At 50.0% G+C, this 20087-nt stretch overlaps 1 protein-coding gene across 2 annotated transcripts in view; it reads left to right on the top strand.

Moving 5' to 3' along the window:
• Positions 1 to 5943: 5943 nt before the first annotated feature.
• Positions 5944 to 20087, top strand: part of tsc22d2 (TSC22 domain family 2) — a 30519-nt gene continuing 16375 nt past the window's right edge. The window contains exon 1 of one of the 2 annotated variants that reach the window (XM_088620756.1): positions 5944 to 8583. In XM_088620756.1, the coding sequence (XP_088476882.1) occupies positions 6722 to 8583 (1862 nt within the window). In that variant the 5' untranslated portion in view covers positions 5944 to 6721. The remainder of the gene's footprint in view (positions 8584 to 20087) is intronic. The other variant, XM_088620762.1, reaches the window with a different exon arrangement.

Here is a 20087-nt window from a genome sequence, read left to right as displayed (position 1 = left end):
GCTGCTGTAACCCTGGAGTGAGTTGTTTACCCCAGTGGCTCCAGTCCTCCCAGCTGTCTAAGTGGGCACCAGGATGGCCGAGGGGGTCCCTGCGATGGACCTGTGTCCCATCGTGGGTGGGGACTTGTGCTCTCTAGTCTGCTTGATGCCCCTGACACCAGGAGGAGCCCTGGCCTCCAGTGAGCTACTGGGGAAACACAGGGAACTGGAGTCTCTAGCAGCTGAGAGGTGAGCACCAGTCAATCGCTCCAGTGAATGAAGTAATGAGCTCAATCACTGTTCTGGAGCAGAAACTAGCAGATAAGTGGTAGTTTTATGATACCGAGGATGTGGTGTTTTATTACTCTAATTTTAATGGTTTAATTGCAGCTCTCCTTGCTCACTAAACACCAAACAGGGTGGAAGGGCAGAATTGGGTCAGTCTTCTGAGCCCTTTTTTATGCTCTTGAGGTGTTTTATCCCCACCAGTTTGGACCGGTCAGTTATTGATTAATTAGCCTGGCTCTTCATGAACACTGGAGCTGTGCCTTTGGACGCCACGCAGGGCTCGCGGCGGTGCAGGAGGGGCTTCCCAGGCTGGCATCGCCGCCGGCGAGCAGGGCCTCGACAAGGGCGGAGGGGCAGCGCCGCCCCCCTCCCCTCGGACTGGGGTACGAGGAAGGCGGCCTTCACGCGACTGCACACCCCACTGTGCTTTTCCGAAACGCTCCACCTCTTTCCTGCTCGTCAGCCCTGCGGTTTGTACAACCCGTGCAGAAGCGAAGTGGAGATGGATTAGACCGGCAGTGTCCCTGGAAACAGCCACACCCGGAAGCACGAGGGGTTCCCGTCTGTGGCCTGCCCAGCAGAGGCCTGGTTGCCATTCTGTGTCTGAATCGATGAGTAATTGCAGATTTGCATGCCTGAGCTCTTTCCTCGTGAACGGCCTCTCAGACACACCCCCGTTCTTCCCCGCGATCTGTGAGCAGCCTTCTAGGAACTGTAACTTACACGCAAGCCTGAAAACGCTGGGACACTCTTACTTCACTTGTTGATGTGTTATTTATGCGCTGTCACATCTTGTGAAGCCCATCCTTGCCACTTTGTTGATCAGTCTGCCTGCTTTCCACAGCATGGATTCCTGCAGAGTGCTCATAGATGTATTTAAGATCCGTTTTCATGCAGACAGAACGGCTGTCTAAGCATTTGCAGCTGACGACATGTTTATGTGAACACACCTGAAGAAGGCTCCACGGCCGAAACGTTCAGCAGGGAATCAACCTGTTACTTGTTCCTTTGCAGCCTATGTGAATACATAGTATCATCTGCTTTGACTGGCTGGTTAAACTGCACTTACCCATGAATACGTCTCAGTATTAATTTGCTTTTAAATGTACGGTACATGTCACATTTAAAAAGCATGTAAGTTGTTAAAAAATCAAAATGATTTATTATAGGACTGCGGCTCCTTTCAACATGTATAACCTACAATATCCCAGGAGGCTGACGTTTCTGGATTCCACCCAGAAATCAAGCCCAGCAGAGGAAGTATTCCTTCTTGATTACAAAATTAACAAATACCTTATAGTTTCTTTATCATTCTTCTAGCTCTGGCTGTCATTATCAGCACTGTGTCATTTCCTGCGGGCTGGAAGCGATCTCTTCCTCCTCTGTGTAGAGCTACTTACAAGGCAGTTTGGAGATGATTGTTGTTTTTACAGATGAGTGGAAAAATGGCATTCAGCAAAGAGTCCGGGCAAACTGGTTTGGTGATCTTACACGGACACACACTTTTGCGCGCACACTCACACAAACACACCCACTAGGCAGACACACACTCACACTGACAACCTGTCTGAATCCAAGCCCTGTATATTTTTTGTCTTTGAGCAACGCAAAAACATCACCGGACAACATACTCCCGCAGTTCATTACTGATTGCACCCCGTACACAACATCTTCACAATCCCTAGAAGCATCTCAGTGACAGCCGAGATTCCCATATTGCTAGCTTGAAGACCTAGAGTACCTGCTGCAAAAAGCACAAAAACTTTCTTATTACTGATCAATGGATAAGCCCTCTACAGGCCTTGAAGACAGACATTGCACGAGCACTTTGATTTTCCAAATAGGCTCCTGCCAGCTGGTTTTAAAACAGCACGGCTCTGCAGCGTTTCCTGCAAAGGGATCCTGACGTGCTCATCGGCTGGAATTCCTACGTGCTGTAACACACCTGCCTCTGGTCCTCCTACTGCAGGCTGCCTCTCCACCCCGCCCCGCGGACACGGGCAAGTTGAACTGGAACCCGGCTGGCTGACGGCGCAGTGCAGCTGCAGTAGGCTAAACGGCACAGATGAAATATCATTTAAATGCAGTTTTGAGATCAAAAGAGGAGAGCGATCGGTTTTGCAGCCGTGAGGATCTTCCGGGCAGACTTGACGCGCCAAGCCGCCTGAAGGGACTTGATTTTAGGAGAAGGCGCCACGTTGAGGAGTTAGAGGAAGAAACAGAACCAGAACCAGGGGCAACCGGAGGGGGGAGAGGTGGTATAAGATCAGATCACTTTATTGGCCACATACAATTTCTTGCTTCAGGAATTTGTCTTTTCGCAGACCCCAGCTTGCTCTCCATGAGACACACAGACAGGGAGAGAAGCTGGGGGTCAGAGCGCAGGGTCAGCCATTTATACAGCACCCCTGGAGCAGCTGGGGTGAAGGGCCTTGCTCAGGGGCCCGACGGAGGAGGTTTCCTCTGCTGGCCACGGGATACAAACCGGCAACCTTCCAGTCACAGGCGCAGATCCTGAGCCCCAGTGCCACCACTCCGCCCCACTATTTTGTTGGATTTAAGCAGCCAGAAAGAAACGGGTTTGTTCCAGGGTCTGCCTTACTCCTGGGGCTTTTTTCTGCCTGCCTTTCACAGGTGTCACACACTTTCATGAGGCCTGCCCCACTACATTGTGACAACACACTCAGCTACAGTGGGTATGATAGCATGCTCATTTATTATGGGAAGTGTTTATGTTGGCTATGCAATTCGACCCTCATAAGCACTTGCTACAGTACAGCATGATGTTATCTTACTGCAGAGCTTTGCATAGCTGTAATCGAGAGCAGGATGCTGGGTAAAGGAATCCGGATGAGAGGGTCTGATAAACAGCATATTATAAAGACAACAACAATAATGATAATAGTAGCAGAGGGGATAGAAAACAGACTAAAAGATCCAGCCATAACTCCAATTATCCTCTCAGAAGAAGGTAAGTAAAGATCAAATGAGTCTGGAAGGTATTACCTGATGCTCTGAAATCAGGGGAAACTGCTGTGTTTTTAAAGTCATGGCTTTTGTGAATACATGGTATTCACAACCTCAACACCTTCATTTAATGTTCAACCCCTGTGTAAAATGCTCGTCACTTTTATACAGTTGTGTACTACTTTATAGAAAAGGCACCGCTGCTCTAGAATTAAACTGCGTTATAAACCAAGAACAGGAATTACTTCTTTACACAAAGGGTTGTGGGTGTATGGGGCAGGCTACCAAACAATGTGTGCCCTGCCTTCGTTCCCAAAATGGCAGGGTGAGATCCGTGGATCAATATTACCCAGTGAGCTAACTGGGACTTCTCTCTTTTGTAACCGGTCTGGTGATCTTTCTCGGGAAGTGCCCAAGAACGGTGAGGTAATACTCAATACTGAAGGAAAAGAACAAATATCCTGCTTACAAAGAGGAGTAGTCTTTACTGGCACTAAATCTCAAACAACCAGCAGTAAGCAAAGAAAGAAATACTTGCAACATGTCTAGCAATTAAATTAATCACTCCTTGAGGAGAAAATAGCAGGTAAAACTGTTTATTAAATACCAGTCCTTTCTCTCTCTATCCACCAATGTCACTGCGTCTTCACTTTCTAATGTCACATGTTTACTTTTGTCTTCAGCAGAATTGCAGATTAGGTTCCTCTTTAAGATTATAAATAACTAGATGTAAATGACAAGCTGCTTCGTTTGCAACGAAAGTTACTGATGTGTTCACTTGCGCTAATCCGTGTGGTGAAAGAATTGAAGCTCAAGTTCATTTCATATAAACTATTCTTCCATCAGAGTCCTGGCACTGTTCCCACCTCATTTGTAACTTGTAATCTTACATTTTTTTTATTTTGATTTGCATTTAACATTGACAGCCTTCAGCTCCAGCAGACTGACACCCAGCAGGATTTCCCGGTCTCTTTTAAGAGTGAAAAGAGCAAAACCTGCTCCAGTTCAGAGGCGCGGTGGAACGCAAACCCCAGAGGATGCGTGTGCGCGCTATGAGGAGTTGCATTTAACATCAAGGACAGGAGACACCTCTTTACCCAGAGGGTGGTGGGAGTGGTGAACAAACTACCCAGCCATGTTCTGGGTTCCTTCCTGAGAAAGGGGGAGGATCAATTAGTCACTCACTACCAAACGCGTGAGCTGCAGGAGCCAGAGTTCTCGGGGGTCAGACTCCAGCGGAGCTCGTGATGCCCTCGGCTGGGTGGTTAAGGGCGGACCGGGGATGAGCCGGAGTCTGTGCCGGATTTCCCCCTGGCCTTTACCAGTCATGGCCTCCTAATAACCCCCCTCTCTGAACTGGCTTCATCACTCTGCTCTCCTCCCCACTGAGAGCGGGTGTGTGGGGAGAGGACTGGCTCCGGCTGCTGGAGGGGAGTCCCCATTACCGCACGACTATTAACAATCAATCAGTTATTACTGCTGTTATGATTACTACTATTATGATCCTCGGGACCTCTGTGGCGGCTGCTGTGCTCTCCAGCCCCCGGGGGGCTGAGTGTTCGCCCTCCGGGGAGGGTCCCTGCGGAGCCCTGATTGAGCACCGGGGGGAGTACAGGCCCCCCTGGGCCCCCGGCGCGCTGGAGCGGGGGGGGGCGTGTCCGCGCGCCGAGAGCCGGCACGTATCGCTCTGCCCCAGGGGGGCCCCTCGCCCTGTTCGTGCCGGTTGTGCCTCTGGCTCTCGGGAGACTGGAGTCGTTTCTCACACGGTTCCCCCGTTTCTCTTGCCTCAGCTGATTTCTTCTTCTGCGATTTTTCTCTCGATCTTTCTCTTTCGGCCTGACAAGTGCCTGAAAGGCACCCCTCTCCGTGTTTTATTTTACTGCCGTGTTCAACCTGCTTTTGAGGGCCAGGAACCCTGGAGAAGAGCTGCTCTGGTAGGCCTGCGCCTGCCAGGGCTCTCGCCACCAAATATGTGCTTGGCAGGGGTGTGCTGGGAGTTAAAAAGGGGGAATTTAGAGACACCTTAAATGGCAAGTCTAGATTACTTTTGACCAACTAGGACCCTATAATGTCCACAAAACAGCACAAGACAACCTGCCCAGGAAACGTTTCACCCAGAGGTAACCGAGAAAGCAACAGCCACTCTGAATGACTTTCAACATATAAACTGTGTTAGAAGGCTTTAGATTTGCTCTAATTCAACGAGGTAAGGACAAGATCTGAAAACGTACGTGTGAACTGTTCCTTTCAAGTTCGCCTCAACACAAAGTGTTGAAGTTGGTCCTACTGTATAGGTTACAGCACTCACTTTTACACTTTAAGTCAAACTTAAAAGGGCAAAAAAAAGGGTACAGTCCATGAGCTCCAACAAAAACAATTGCTCACGCCCGATATTACTCAGAAGGAGAGGGAGGTAATCTCTCAAGTATGAGTGAGCATGATGTGTTTGTAAATTAGTTTCTGTCTTCTAATCCACTATAGAAAAAGATAAGCGAGCCAGCGCGGGTGACGTCACCCATACCTTAGTTCCAAAAAAAAAAAACCGTAGGCCGGCTGTGTTAAGCCGTTACGCTTTCTGCGTAGCTGACTGACGGGTGGGCGTGGGTAGAATACCGGAGCCGCCGTGGCGTACGTAGGTTTTAGCATTCTCCATTCACCCCCCCCTCCGCCTCTCTTCAAATACGTACGCGACATGCGCAGCTCTCCCAGAGTGCACTGCGCTTTTTAACATAGCCATCTTGTCGAGTGAGAGAGAGAGAGAGAGGGAGGAAGGGAGGCAGTTTTGTGAATTTAAGTTCCCGAGGAGTGTGGTGGAAAAAAAAAGAGAGAGAAGGGCTGGGGGTTACAGGGGAAAGTCAGATCAGCTGCGATTTTCCGCTCCTTCCCACGTCCCGGGGCTGTCGCGCTCGCCACGGCGGGGATCAGGCGGAGAAACCCGTGGTTTTTTTTACAGGATGTCGTACACGCTGGTTCCCAGGTAGAGAAGTGTTACAGAACGGGAGAGTGGAGGGGGAGCGGGCCCGCCTCAGACTAAAGTATCTATAGCGGCTGGGGGACCCGTGCCTGCGACAGCGGCCTGCTGACAACTCCGGAGCCGGGACCTCACCTGACGGAGCAGGCCGGCGCTCGGACAGCGGCGAGACGGGCAGGAACTGCGCCGCCGGGGCCCGCAGGAGGATCGGTGCTGTATCGGGGGTATTTTCCACACACACCCCCCCCCCACCCCCAGTTTTTTTTTTAAAGTCGTGCGAAAGCAACAGGAGGGAAGAGGGAGGAAAATGACGTCCAGTCAGGTCGCTAACAGTTATAAACTGTGAAATCGTTACCTTTTTTTTTTTTACACTCGCAGTGTGTGCGTCCTGCTTCGCTAAGACTCTGCGTACTACTTTTCTTTAAAAAAAAAAAACCCATCTCGGGAAGACAAGAGACAGAGGGGGAGAAAGACGGGGGGGGGTGCCGGGTTTTTTTCCATCCGAGGTCTCTCAAAATGTCTAAAATGCCGGCGAAGAAGAAGAGTTGTTTCCAGATCACCAGTGTCACGCAGGCTCAGGTGGCGGCCAGCAGCATCACGGACGACACGGAGTCTCTGGACGACCCGGACGAGTCCCGGACCGAAGACGTGTCCTCGGAGATCTTCGACGTGTCCCGGGCGACCGACTTCGAGCAGGAGGGCGTCTGCGAGCGGAGCTCGTCGGAGGAGACCCTCAACAACGTCGGGGAGACCGAGGCCGCGGCGGCGGCGGCGGCTCCGGCGGCGCACATACCTCAGGATGGGCAGCTACAGGCGGCGACGGGTCCCCCGAACGGGGGTTTCGCTCTCAGAAGCACAGCGCTGACGGGCTCCATTCAGGGCGATCCGCACGTTTTGGGAGCGGCGGCCCAGCCCCCTAGCACCACCACCCCCCCCGCCCCTACCCCCACTACCCCCGCTGGGGTCGTGCAGCAGCTCTCCACGCCCGTCGGTGCTGGCGGGCCTGTCGGTGTGGCCCCCGGCACGTCCCCGGCGCCCCCCCCCGCCGCGGCCGGCTCCTCCGCTTCGGCCGTGACGGCCTGCAGCTCCCGCTTCAGGGTCATCAAGCTCGATCACGGTACTGGGGAGCCCTTCCGGCGGGGCAGGTGGACTTGCACGGAGTTCTACGAGAGGGATTCCGAAGGCTCGGTTATTGCCCGGACTGTGGACAGCATTAAGCACGCCAGTACCTTGGACCACAACGCGGACAGGGACAGTGGGCTTGGTGCCACCGGCGGGTCAGTGGCGGCCCCTGGCATGCACTCGGTGCCGGGGCCAGACCTGGCCTGTGAGGGGTCATTCGCTGCCATGTCCCACCTGCAGCAGGTGGAGCAGCAGCAGCAGGAGCAGCAGAGCTACGGCGTGGGGCTCCCGAACGTCAGCGGCCCGATGGCGCACAGTGCTTTCCAGCCCCCTGGGTACCCCGCGCCGCCCGCCGTGGCCCAGGGCCTGCTGCCCCACGCGCACAGCAACGGGATGAGCGTGCCCCTGCCGCCAGTGCAGAAGCTGCCCGGCGGGCCCCCCGCGGCGAGCCAGTCCCAGCAGTTTGCCTACCCTGCCCAGCCTCAGCAGCTCCCCCCCGGCCACCTCCTGCCCGGCCAGCAGCCGCCTTTGATGCCCAGCAGCCAGTCGGATTACCGGCAGCAGCAGCAGCACGCGCCGGCCCCCCAGGCCTTGCCTGTCGCCAGTCTTCCGGTCGGCCAGGGCCCCTCGCCGGTCATGACCCCCGCCGCTGGCGGGACGCCGGTGTTGGGGCTGCCGGGCGAGCCGCCGGGGCCCGCCGCTGGAGTCCTGCCGGGCGGCCAGATGCCCCCCGCCGCCCTGGGGCCCCTGCAGCAGGCGGGCGGTGGAGGGGTGCCGCAGGCCGTGGTCGGGTCTCTGCCCGGCGCTGTCCAGGGGCAGCCCCTGCCGCCGGCCGGCCAGGCCTCGGGGGCGGGCGGGGGCGGCCTGGTTTCGGGCGGGTCGCCGAGCGTGCCTACCACCGTGCCCGCTGCCTCCAGCACTCCTGTCTCCATGCCAAACGCCCTGCCCGCGCTGGGCCCTCCCCAGGCGCAGGGGCCCCAGGGGGGCGCGCCCGTGGGGGGCTTGGTCATGCCCGGGCCGGGAGGGGCCGTCCTGCCGCAGGGCTTTGGCCAGTTCCCGGCCCAGACCGCGGTCGGCCAGGCGGAAGGTAACCGAAGGAAGTCCGATGCCCTACCTCAGCCTATCGCCACCTCCGGGAAGGATCCAGCGAAGCCCCTGGCCACAGAGCCCCTGCAGCTGCCCGCCGCCACCCCAGTGAACAACCTGACCCCCACCGTGTTTGGCATCCCTATTCCCATTGACGGGGATGAAGACAGGTACGAGCTGTGGCACGCCTTATACACCTTCTGCAGTGCATGGTCACCGAAGGGTTCGTAGGGCTCATACAGCCCTCCAGTGTGCTGCTTTCAGAAGTAACGCTGCACGTTCTGTCGGCACAACCTGCTGAAGTGTGATTGTGACTGCAGTCACCTTTTTTTTTTTTTAAAGTCCTCCAGTGGTGTTGGAATTGGGGAAAATCTACAGTTGTTTTTCAGTTTTACAAGAGACCTTTGAGGTGTTGTCCTGCTCTCGCTGCTTGAAGGAAGCCGGTGGTGGGGGGCGGGGTGCGGGGGGGCCGGAGGTGTCATCAAGCTGTCGGGTCTGAGCTGTGATGTCGCAGGTTGAGCAAGAGCGGAGCAGTGCGGCCAGTTGGGAGAGGAATGCAGTCATAAGGGAAATGTGGGCCGGACAGCACTTGCACCACATTTTCACTGACTTGACATGTTGGTGCCTAGCATTGGAGCTTAAAGCGTGGTCAGAAATACTGCTTTTATTTCAGCTCGGCTGAATGCTCGAGTCTGGCTTTTTGGAAGTAAAGCAGTACTTGTATTTACCTGGCTACCGATGTGCTGCAGTGAAGCGCTGATGCAAAGTTAAAATGGGCACGCTTTTGAGAAGGGCCGCGTCAGGCAGAATCCAGGAAGAGTGTCTATGCTTTACAAATTCCCTTGATTGTATAATTTATCGTTATTTATGAACGTGGCTCGTCACTGACCGTAGGGTCCCTCGCTGCGTGGCTCTCCGATTGACTCGGGAAGCACAGCGTGAAAGCGGAGGCACAGATCGATTTCCGTTAGACACCTGAATTGACTCACTTTGGGTCTTTCTGAATAAAATAATATTTTTGGTTGTGTAGAAGAACGTAACAACTCTCTGTTGCCGGACACGGGCTGGGAGAAGGAATGCAGCCAAGTAGTGCTGGCAAGTCAAAAATAAATATAGTGCTTTTGGTGTTTTTCATTAATGTATCAATCTGCTGGAGGAGAATCAGCTGCGTGCCCCTCCCCTCTAAGTTTCTGTAGCCTTCTGGAGCAAACAGCAGTGTTTTATATCCAGATTTCCAATTAGCTCTTGAATAATTTAGAACAAGGCAGCAGCAGTAAGCAATTTGCTGTTCAGTTGAGTCATTTTAGGTCACAGGCCCCTTTTTTGTTTTTTAGATTACAACTCATGCTTGTGATTATAACACCTTCCTTTATTGTGAAATGGGCATTTAATAGAAGGGTCATTTTTTAACTCCTCATGAAGCGTCAGCCCTAAGCTGTAGCAGGTCTTGGATCTTTTCCAGACTTCTGCTTAATGGATGTTACAGCCCATTCTTCAGAAAGGATTTTGCAGTGCTAATAAAACTGAATTTGAGTTGGATCTTGTGAGATAAATATTTTCTTGCATGGTGTTCAAAGAATGGATTAATTTAGTTTTCTGTCTCGGGTCATTTCACGACTTAAGCCAAACTCCATAAATGCTTGCTGTCGTTTAACGCCTGAGAGCTGTTGGGCAGTAATATTCTGGACACAATACTTTAATCCGTGCGGGAAACGTTTGCTTTGTTTTTTAAGGCACTCGTTTACTTTTTTTATCATCCTATAATTAAAAAAAAAAAGAGTGGGATCTTAAGATGAAGTCAACACGGAGTGCGCCCTTGACGTTTGACAGGAAAGAAAATGTTTTGAAATGAATGCGGTGAAATTTCCTAAATTTCTCTGCTGTCCAAATGTTGTGAAAGTGATTTTCCTACGTGTGAATAGTTGTACAAAGTTGAGTGCTAAGGAGATATTGGCGGCCTTTTACAAGACTGTTGCCTGATCACTAATAATCATTTGCTCATGAACACAAGTCTATAACGAAATGAGCAAAACAAACCATACTTTGTGTAGGTGTATCACTGTATGTTAGATAACTGGTCCATGCTAGTTAGATGTTTGGTGTGCAATAATGAAGCGATGAGGCCCGGTCATAAGCCTATTCTTTATTCTTGTGAACTGTTAACGTAGTTTTTTTTGGTGATGGATTAATTTTTTATAACTGTTTTCGTGCTGCTGAGTCTGTCAGCTGTTTGAGTTGTTTATAACGGGGCCTTTTGGAATGCCTGGGTTTTGTAGGATAGCTTATGCCCAATTGCAGTCAACATTGGTGCAAAGCTTCGTATGTGCTTATGATCTGTGCTCTGCGTGCTGTGACTTCTTTTGGTTGACAGTTGTTGATGGCCTCCTGTAATCTCTGAAATCATCTTTAGGTAAAACAGTCTAGTTTACCTCAGCCTCTAGCTGGCAAAATCTGCCCCCCCCCTCCCCCCCCCCCCATCCTGAAGAGTAAAGAAGGAACTGCTGTTGAGTAGCTTCTCGGAGCTCTGCGGTGGTGGTGAGGATGGATTTGGCCAGATCCCTGCTGTGTCCCGTGGGTTTAGACATAAGCACTCGGACGGATGAACAGTTGGCGTCCGTTGTGGCAGAAGCAGTGCAAAGCCACTGCTGGCCTGATAGGGAGATTTTGTTTTTTAGGTTTCGGTTCCTACGGTGGATGTTACTCACCCCGGTAGCCAAGGTCTACCTTGGGAGGGGAAATTAGGCTTTACATTTACAGCCTTATCCGATTGGATTTCCCGTCTTGTTTTCAGCCCTTTAATTCAGGCGAACTGATGGCTGTTCTTCGTTGGTAAAGGCTTAGCAGTGTGAGCAGCAGTCTGGGATGCTGAGGGATTTCCCTCTTCAGACTGGGAGGTTGGCCGTTGCTGCCCTGGTAACCCACCGGACTTTTTCGGCTGGCGTCCGCGGTGGCGGTCAGGCCTTGAGAAGGGAAAACCTGTCGCTTCTGGGAGGAAAGTCCGAGGAGCCTGGGGAAGGGCGCCCGGTGTCCCCTGGCTCCGGAAGTGAGGAGGAGAGGCTGTTTGTTCCGTCAGCTGAGCTGCGCGCGCGGGGGGGGGGTGTGATAAGGGTCGGGCGTGTTTCGCCGCGTGACGTGGCGCTTGCGTGCGCTGGGGTGGTCGCGACAATGGACACGGCACCCCTCGCTCGCCGCTCGTGGGGGGGACGGCAGCTCATCCCGCTGATAGGCAGAAATCTCCTATCGGGAGCCGGGCAGGAGCCCTGCTCCCGCGCTTGATGCGAGCTGATAAGGGCCAGCCTGCTGCTTCTCGGAAGCCGCTCGGGTCCCTGAGGCTCCCGCCTTTGTCGGTGCGGTTTTGTTTTCTGCTCATTTTGGTTTAGGGATGAAGCGCGGAGGTCTTTCTTGTGCCCCGGGGTACTGGCGTCGATCGGGATCGTAGTCGTTTTTTTGCTTCGAAGAGTCGGAACGGTGGTAGAAAATTGTGTGGCGGAGCATCCTGACATTCCAAAAGGACCCGTCTTCTTCGTCAGCTAAAAGTATTTTCTGAACTTGTCCGAGCTCTGTTGAAAATGAGCATCTTAGATGAATGACCTGGAGCCATTCTAAATACATTTTTGCACATTCAGTCTGTTTAGAGTGAATTAATAATAGGTACCTGCAATATTGGTAAAGGATATTTTTGGTCACCACAGTTATGCCCTCTGTGTGATTTATAGTAGTCCTAACACTGGGATGTTTATGGCCGGACTTGATTTTACCACGCAGTTTTAACCGCGACATCAGTGAATAGCCTCGCAGAGACACACACTACTCTGCAGTCTTTTGTGCTGAAAAATGCTACGGAATTAAGATTTAACAGTGGAGGCTGCGATTCACCCACTATTAGAAGAGCTGTAATAAATAAACATGGCAAAACGCAAATGAGTTTCAGGAGGTTTGGGGTTGTGGACTGTTGAGATCCAGTGCACAGGAGATCGCTGGTGATCTAGGCTCAAGGGAAGAAAAGCCTGTTTGTTTTAGAAGGTGGTGCAAGATTTTCTCCAGAGGAGAGCTAGCTTGCACAGTCTGGGTTAAATCTCCCCTTGGCTGGTGGGACAGAGAAAGGAGGAGCCTTTTTCCAAGCTTATTGGACGGGAGACAAGAGAGCAGCTCATTTTCCAGAGATAGCTGACCAGCGTGAACTCCCAGGGCAGCATACCAGAGCCTCCATGAATGGCTCAGATTGTCAGATGTTCCCTGCGGCCAGCCCAACACCCCCTTCCCTGATCAAGGGGAACCTTGACTCCGAGCGTCTCTTCCGTTTAGGTGATGAGCTGGATCAGGCAGCTTTTAATTGTTGTTGTTTTTATTAAGAAAAAGTGCAGTACCCAGACTTGTTCAGTACTTAAGTTCAAATCCTTTTCTTTTAGTGGGGGTTTTACAATAAATGAAAGAACCTCAGTACTTAAGAAAAGATCCCGTCGGTCTTTTATGAAATTCACAGAAGCGGGTAAATAGTTCAAACCACAATTCTCTTCTAAAATGTCACAGTATCCAATTTGAGAGAGAGAGAGAGGTCTGTTTGTAATTGGACTTCAGGCTCTCTTAGTGACTATACATGTGTATTTATTCTCAGATGTTGTATTCACACTTATTTGCCTCTTTGAGCACATTTACTGACCGTGGAAATGACTTTGTTTGAAATTCGTTAGGCAGAGCATCCCAAGGGCATTCGCTTGAGAACTTCAGCCAAATGCCCTTTTGCTGAAATAAGTTTCCTTTAATTCAGAAATGTGTGATGTGATGAGTCTCGGGCTTTTATCTGCGAGTGCTTGAGACACCTCTCCAGCTGGAGTGCTGCTGTGTGTTTGGCATTTTTTTTTTTAAACTACCAGGACTCATGAAGCAGGAGGAAGCGATCTTGATACCTTTCCCTCAAATGTGAATGATTCGCAGCAGCAGTGGTTGTTGCAATTTACCAGTAGCCTTGAATCCAGGAGAGGGCCTGCGTGGCCTCTGGTCATTCGTAACCTGCCTTGCTTATTTGGGTGCTTGTAGTGTCCTTGATCCCAAAACCCCCGTGAGCTTCTCCTGCCAGGATCCCCAAGGATGAACTTCCACGGCGTGGGCTGTGCCGTTCCGCGCCATCCCTGCCTGCTCTTGTTCTTTTCTTCTTTTGCATGAATGCCTCTTTTGCTCGTTCTTGTCTTCTTCTTTTGCTTGCATGTCTGCCCCCGACGTGTACAAGCGCCTGGGGGTTCCTCGTGGAGTCCGAGGTGTCGGTGCTTAGCCACCGGGCTGCTTCGTGTTTCGTGGGGTTGCGTCCCCCTCGTCTCCAGGTTTCTCCCATGGGGTGGGGTGGGGTGGCTGAGCCTCGCTGTGGGCATTGAACGATTGTCCAGTGGGGGTGGGGCGAGACTCCCGCGTGCTCCAAGGTGAGGGGACAGGGGGGTCATTTCAGCAGGGTGATGGGGGTGTGGAACAAGCCGCCCGGCCGTGTTGCTGAAGCCGGTACCCGGGCTCCTTCCAAGAAACCGCTGGATTGAGATCCTTGGACAGATTAACTGCTGCCTACCAAACGGCCTGCTCTCGCTTGTAACCTTGCCGATGTCCTTATGTTCTGATTTAATAGCGTGCCTCCAGGCCGGGCCCTGAAGCCCCGTGGGTGTTGCAGGGCAGCTTCTGGTTTGGGAAGCGGTCTCCCCTCTCTTCTCGGAGATGGCGAAGCGCTGAACAGAAGGAGGAAACAGGACAGGCCCTTGTTTATGCTGACTTCGCTCTGAATTAGATCATTCGAATTGAATTAATCTTCAGTGGAGTAATTGGCGGTTCTAAGAAAGCTGTGAACTCTGTACGCTTCCTGCCTTTTTTTTTAGTACCTCTAAAGGACATGTCGTTTCACAATGCGGCTCTTTTCTCTCCCGATGTCGCTCTTCAAATTCCAGATACGGTTTTTGGGTTCGCAGAACGGTAAACCAACAAGAAGATGCAAGAAGGGAGGGGGGAATCTTTCATCTTCTATTGGTCTTATTAGCTCAAGTTGTGTAGTAATCTGATTTGCGAGGAACAGTTTTTACCAAGAATAAAAATTGTAATGATCAGGAGAAAAACGTTTAGGTTATATATATATGGTTTTGCCGTAACTCTTCCAAACAGCTATGTAATGCACCAGCCTTACCATTCCATGCATTGTGACCTGGGCCTTTGCTGCTTAAAACCACGATATTAAATACCTTCAAAATAGAGCATTAACTTAAGTAAATTCTTGCTTGTGACCCTTAAATTCAAGAAAGCCTTCAGGGGAAAGCTATTTATGGAACTAGTCATTAACCTGTAGGATCATTGCTCTCATTGGTTCAGAAGTTCAGGTTCCCAGGTATATTGACTGCTGCTTCTCAGATGTTTCTGGGCTGCTGTACTTCTGTGATTCCTTGCAGTTATTTCGTGCTTTTCATCCCAAAGGGTGGCAGAGTGCTGTATGTGTAGCAGGCGATCCATTTCGCCCCTCGCCCAGGTGCAGCCCTCACCTGTGCAACCCAGGGCAGCCGGTCTGGCCCAGCGGTCCCACTGCACAGCTGGGCCAGAACCAGGCCACTGGGGGAGCTGAGGCATTGGACTTACTAGTTGGTTTGAAGGGAGATTTTGAAAGAGCTGAAGAAATGCTATAGCGTGAGATGTTGGGAGAGCTTGTCTCAGTGTAAATATTGCATTCTGATCCCCTCTTTGAAGTTTTCACCTTTGGGTAGATGGCCAGGCATTTGGAGAATTACTGTAGTTAATGATTTACCTCGTACAGGGGAACTATAAGTGTAACAGTCAATAGACAGATAATCTTTATTGACTTCCATTTCCATGTTCAATGATGTCAGTCTGTGAATATGCATTCCACGTGTCCTAGCTCAGCAAAATGGATTAACGTTTTAAAAATGTGATGATCTTAGGGTTTTTTTTATTGTGGTTCCAAATGGTTTGTCACTGAACACAAATTCAATTAAAACCGGTGGTTTCCCTGCAGCAGGGATCCAAGCAGTGTCGGATAAAGTTTAGGTTTTTTCACCCACGCATCGTCAGTGCTCGCATGGCTGAAATATGCAGCTGTACATCTGCTTCTGGGATCCTGAAAGCTGCAGACCAGCCCCAGTTGTCCCAGAGCAGATCAGCATATCTGACTTTCAAGTTCGTAGACGCACAGTAATAGGCTGTGCTTTACTTTAATAGTGGAGTTCTGCTTTTCTGGTACATGTATTCAGTGAACTTGTTCAAAAGTAAAGGTCACTTGGAGTAAAAGGCATGAGTGGTATAAGTAAAAGGATTACTTAATCCACCTAGTTGTTTTTGTGACAAGTCTGTTGAATGAAAACCTAACTCTGGTTCTCTTTTACCTTTGATTTACCTGTCTTGAGCAACAGTCAGTGCTTTCTGCTAGAGGGAAAATTACAGAGGAACTAAATGCTCTGGAAGAGTAAAGGCAGTTATCGGGGGCTCCTTCAGAAACCTGTTATTGCCCTCTTTGAAATCTGCCGCACTGAAGTTTGCTTTGGTGTGAAACAATGAGGCCAAGCCGCCAGTGTTTAAATCCTCGGGTCAAGTCCTTGGGAGGGCCTGGCGCTGGATGGGAGAGGTGGGGGAGGGGTCGCTGAACTCCTGAACTCCCGAGCTCCCTCGGTCGCAGTCGATCCCCGCTGTGCCTCATGTTCTCCCCGTTTTTTGAGTGCGTTTGGAGAAGCTGGGCGTGTCTTCATGGGTGAGCGGATGGACAAGGCGGTGTCGGAGGAAGCAGCTCGCGAGCTTTCTGGACCCACGGAACCGGGCCGCCAGTCCGGCGGACCCTCGCTGGAATAGGAGTTGAATGGAAACGCGGCTTCGTAGCTCATCTGAAACCCGCCGGCTCCGCGCAAATCTGTTTTCTACTTCGGTCACTGCTTCACGATGTCGGGGTGTTTGGAATAGGCCACGCTTCTTGGGGGGCAGGATTTACTGAGTGAAAGTTTGGCACGACTGAGGCACAGAGCATATGCAGACAAACCCATGACAGAGCTATTTTAAATCATTGAAAGTAATGCATGTGTGTTTGATTTATGTTGCTTTGTGAGAATCTGTTCACTTCATTCTACCACGCACGCCGGATATAATTCATCTTTGTTGTGGTAGTTATTCTGTTTTTGTTTTTAAGAAAGCATCGTGTCAGACATTTTGTAGGGTCTTTTTCATGTGATTTAGGGATTGACGAGCTGCAGATGAAGACAAACAGGAGTGTCTTAACTTTAAGTTGGATGGTCTGTTGTCTTTTACTGTTCTAGTGTGGAGCAGGTCAGCTGGGAGAGAGGGAGTGTTGCCAATTGAGCAAGAAAATGAGCTTGTTTTTGGTGGTATCTAAAATGTGTATAAAATGAGATTGGAATCAAGCCATGTTCATAAAAGTCTTTTTTGCATGTTAATTTGTTTTAAGTTTTGTGCCAAGGCATGGAGGAAATCAAACATTTTAACAGGCCCATGGCTTAAACCTTGCATTGTTCAGAGCTAAGAGGCAGTTAAACTAGGTTCTCATTAAGCTCTTCAGTATCAGTGTCATATTATCCCTGGGAGAATTATAAGCCTTTTTGTGTTTCACTGCCTTAAAAGTTCTTTGAATAGGGGAGATTAAGCCCGTGTTGACTTTGTGCAGTGTGGTGCATGCTGCTGCACGAAGCAAAGTGCTGCAGGTTTTGTACCAAGGATGACATTGTTTGAAGTGGTTAGCTGTGCATGCTTTTTAAATGGAGATTGATAGATGTGAATCTGTGGGCTGCCAAGTCGGGCAAGAAAGACAGCGTAGTGTGGCCTGCAGAGTCTTCCAGTGCAGGGCTGAAGCAAGGGTGTTTATCGATTTACGCTGTACCTGGCTCTTACCTCTCATTCCGCCAGCGGATACAGGACCGGTACCTTTCTCTCGGGGCTTCAGTCGGCGCCCAGCATTGCCCAATATCACCTGGAGTGTGTTGTGTGTGTGTGTGTGCTGCCATGTAACAGTCAACACAGAGGAGGAAATCAACCTGGGGACAAGACCTGCTGTAATAAACTGGCTTGAGATCTGTCAGAAGTGTCAGCGCTCATGTGCTGCTGACGCAGAGCTGCGCTGCAGAGAGCTCGGGGCTTTAGGGCTTTTTCACTAGGTAGCCCGCGGCGCTCACCGTGTTTCTCTTTCGCGCTCCGGTGTGTACGTGAGAACTGGACGCACACTGGTGTAAGACTGCTCCCCAGTATGTCAAGAGCGTGTTGCACAGCTGAAACACACTGACGTCTAGAACTCCTTTGTCGCAGAGTGGTCTTCTAGCTTTCTGCGTTTCGGTGGGGTGGTTATGAAATGTCTTTTAACCTTATGCGTGCTTGAATATCCTGTTTTGCTGTGCTGTGCACAGAAATGTGTAAGACGTGGTGGCCATCTGAGTCAGAGCGGAGTTACTAAGGCAAGCACATACAGTATTAGAAGCTTGCTGGAATCTTTTCAGATTTTTCTACTCTCTCTTCCCTCCCAACTAATTGCTTTGAAGGTCGTTATCATCATACAGCAGAATACAGCTGACTTCTGCTTGTTTTTTCTTTTCTTGGTGTGCAGCTAAGTGATGTGAATTGATCTCTTGGTGGCTTTAGTCATGGTAGTTCGGATTGCTGCTTTGGAGGGGAAGAGTTGCTGCCAAATTGAAATCTGCGGCTTGTGGTGGCTCAGTTCCAGTGAGAGGTATCTAGTACATGGGAAGACACCTGAAAAGGCAGGAGATCACACACTGGAGACAGTGATAAACCTGCTATGTCTGCTAAAGTAATATTCATTTGAAATCACTTAGTGTACACAACCTTGTCAAAACACAAAGGAACTATTTAGTGCTGCTGATCCCTATTCTGAAGGCTAAGCCTTTTGATGTGGTGGCAGTGTTTTAAAGTAAGTAAACGTCACCGGTGTCTGATGCTGTTGTGCAAATTATCTTTGTCAAAACTTGATACAGTGAAGCAAAAGTAAAAAAATTACAAACGTTGCTTTTTCACTTCCGGTTGAAGCCGAGCAGCTTTTGGAAGTACTTGGTGCAGTTTTGTAGCCTCAGTGCGTTCTGTTTGACCACAATAAACACTTTTTTCACGATGTAGTTGGCCAAATCTCACAGTGTTGGTGCGGAAAAACAGTTCAACTTTGCATTTTAATTTTCAAAATGTGCACTTTCAGGATGGCTGACGTAGGTTACTGTAGGATTAGCGTTTAATTTGTATGAAATTTAAAAGGTTTTAGTGTTCAGATCTTTTGGCCTGATTATATTGCTTGTGCTTTGCACAGCTCAGTGCTTGTGTGGAGTGGGGTCTTCACAGGCACAGGTAATATGGGTCTTGTGTCATTGTTTTAATCAGCAGGAGTTGGGCTGCACTTGGCTTCATTTTATAACTGAATAATGCTGAACTTGTCAGTAGTTGCTTAGTTTTTTTTTTCATCTGATAATATTCAAACAGAAAAGGGATATAAAATGTATTAGTCAAAGTAGAACTATTTCCTGTCTGCTTTAGGGCACAAGACTTAATAACACTTCCCCTTCCTGCCCGGTATGCAGCACTCTGTCACAGAAGCAGCAGGCTCAGGAAAAGGCACTCTGTACTTTTGCCACATTTCTACTGCACTTACAGCAGCTCGAATGGGCCGTTTCTTTTTTTCCCAGCATGATTTAGCAAGATTCAACAGTAGATTCGGTCTAATTATTAGTCAGAATTATTTTTCCGAGGTGAAAAAAAGGCCTTGCTGTGCCCCCTGGTCTTTTCGTTTCGGTGATTTGCACAGTGTAACAGTGTCCCTATTCTCAAATCAGAGTTTATTTATCCAGTGCACAACAATACAGCGTGCAGCAGTAGTTGCTGGCAATGAAATGTCTTTTCTACGAGCTCACAAGGATCCCAAAAATCACAAAATTAAGGTTCCGAAAACAAGGTTACATAATAATAGATGTGATAGGAATTGAATAAAACTCAGTATGAATAGAGCTGCTATGTGTCCAGGGTGTATGCAATATATACAGGTTTCTCCTTTTTCAGCTCCCGGGCAGTGCTTCACGGCACTTCACGATTAATGCTTTGGAATACTGGGGGGGGGGGTTTCTGTCTATTGAAGTCCACAGCAGCAGTTTAAAAGAAAAAGTGATCCAGTGCTCATTTATTGGCACGCTTTCTTCTTTGTGGGCTAATTTTGTTTTTTTTTAATTTTCCTTTTTTCCCCCCCTCGACGACCGTGTGCCCGCTCTCCCAGGGTGCCGTTTATAAAAGGAACCATCCCCGTACTTTTTCGTTTTTCTTGGCAGGTCATGAAAGCCTTCAGCTGAGTTACTGTCGTCTTGCATCAAGAGCGGGTTTGGAGGTTTAGGGTTTTTCGATGCTCTTTTCTTTTCTTTTTTGTATGTATGTAAAGGCGAACTTGTCCTTCGTCTCTTTTTCCCATGGGGTGTCGATATCCCTCTCGGCACGGGCGTGTCCGCGCAGGTCCGTCTCCGGCTGCTGTGAGAGCTGCTCTTCTCGCTGCCGAAGCGCCCGATACTGGTGCGTGTGTTCTTTCCAGTCGACCTCTGCAGCAGCAGGTCAGGATTTGTACAAGGAGTAAAGAATGCAGCGTGTTGGTTAGCAGTTCCTCCTTTATAATGTCAATAATGCAAGACTTGAAAAAAAAAACACCCAATAAGAGCCGCTG

The sequence above is a fragment of the Lepisosteus platostomus genome, chromosome 2, assembly GCF_059453375.1.
Source record: "Lepisosteus platostomus isolate fLepPlt1 chromosome 2, fLepPlt1.hap1, whole genome shotgun sequence".
Taxonomy (NCBI): domain Eukaryota; kingdom Metazoa; phylum Chordata; class Actinopteri; order Semionotiformes; family Lepisosteidae; genus Lepisosteus; species Lepisosteus platostomus.
This window is presented reverse-complemented; position numbering and strand designations above follow the sequence as displayed.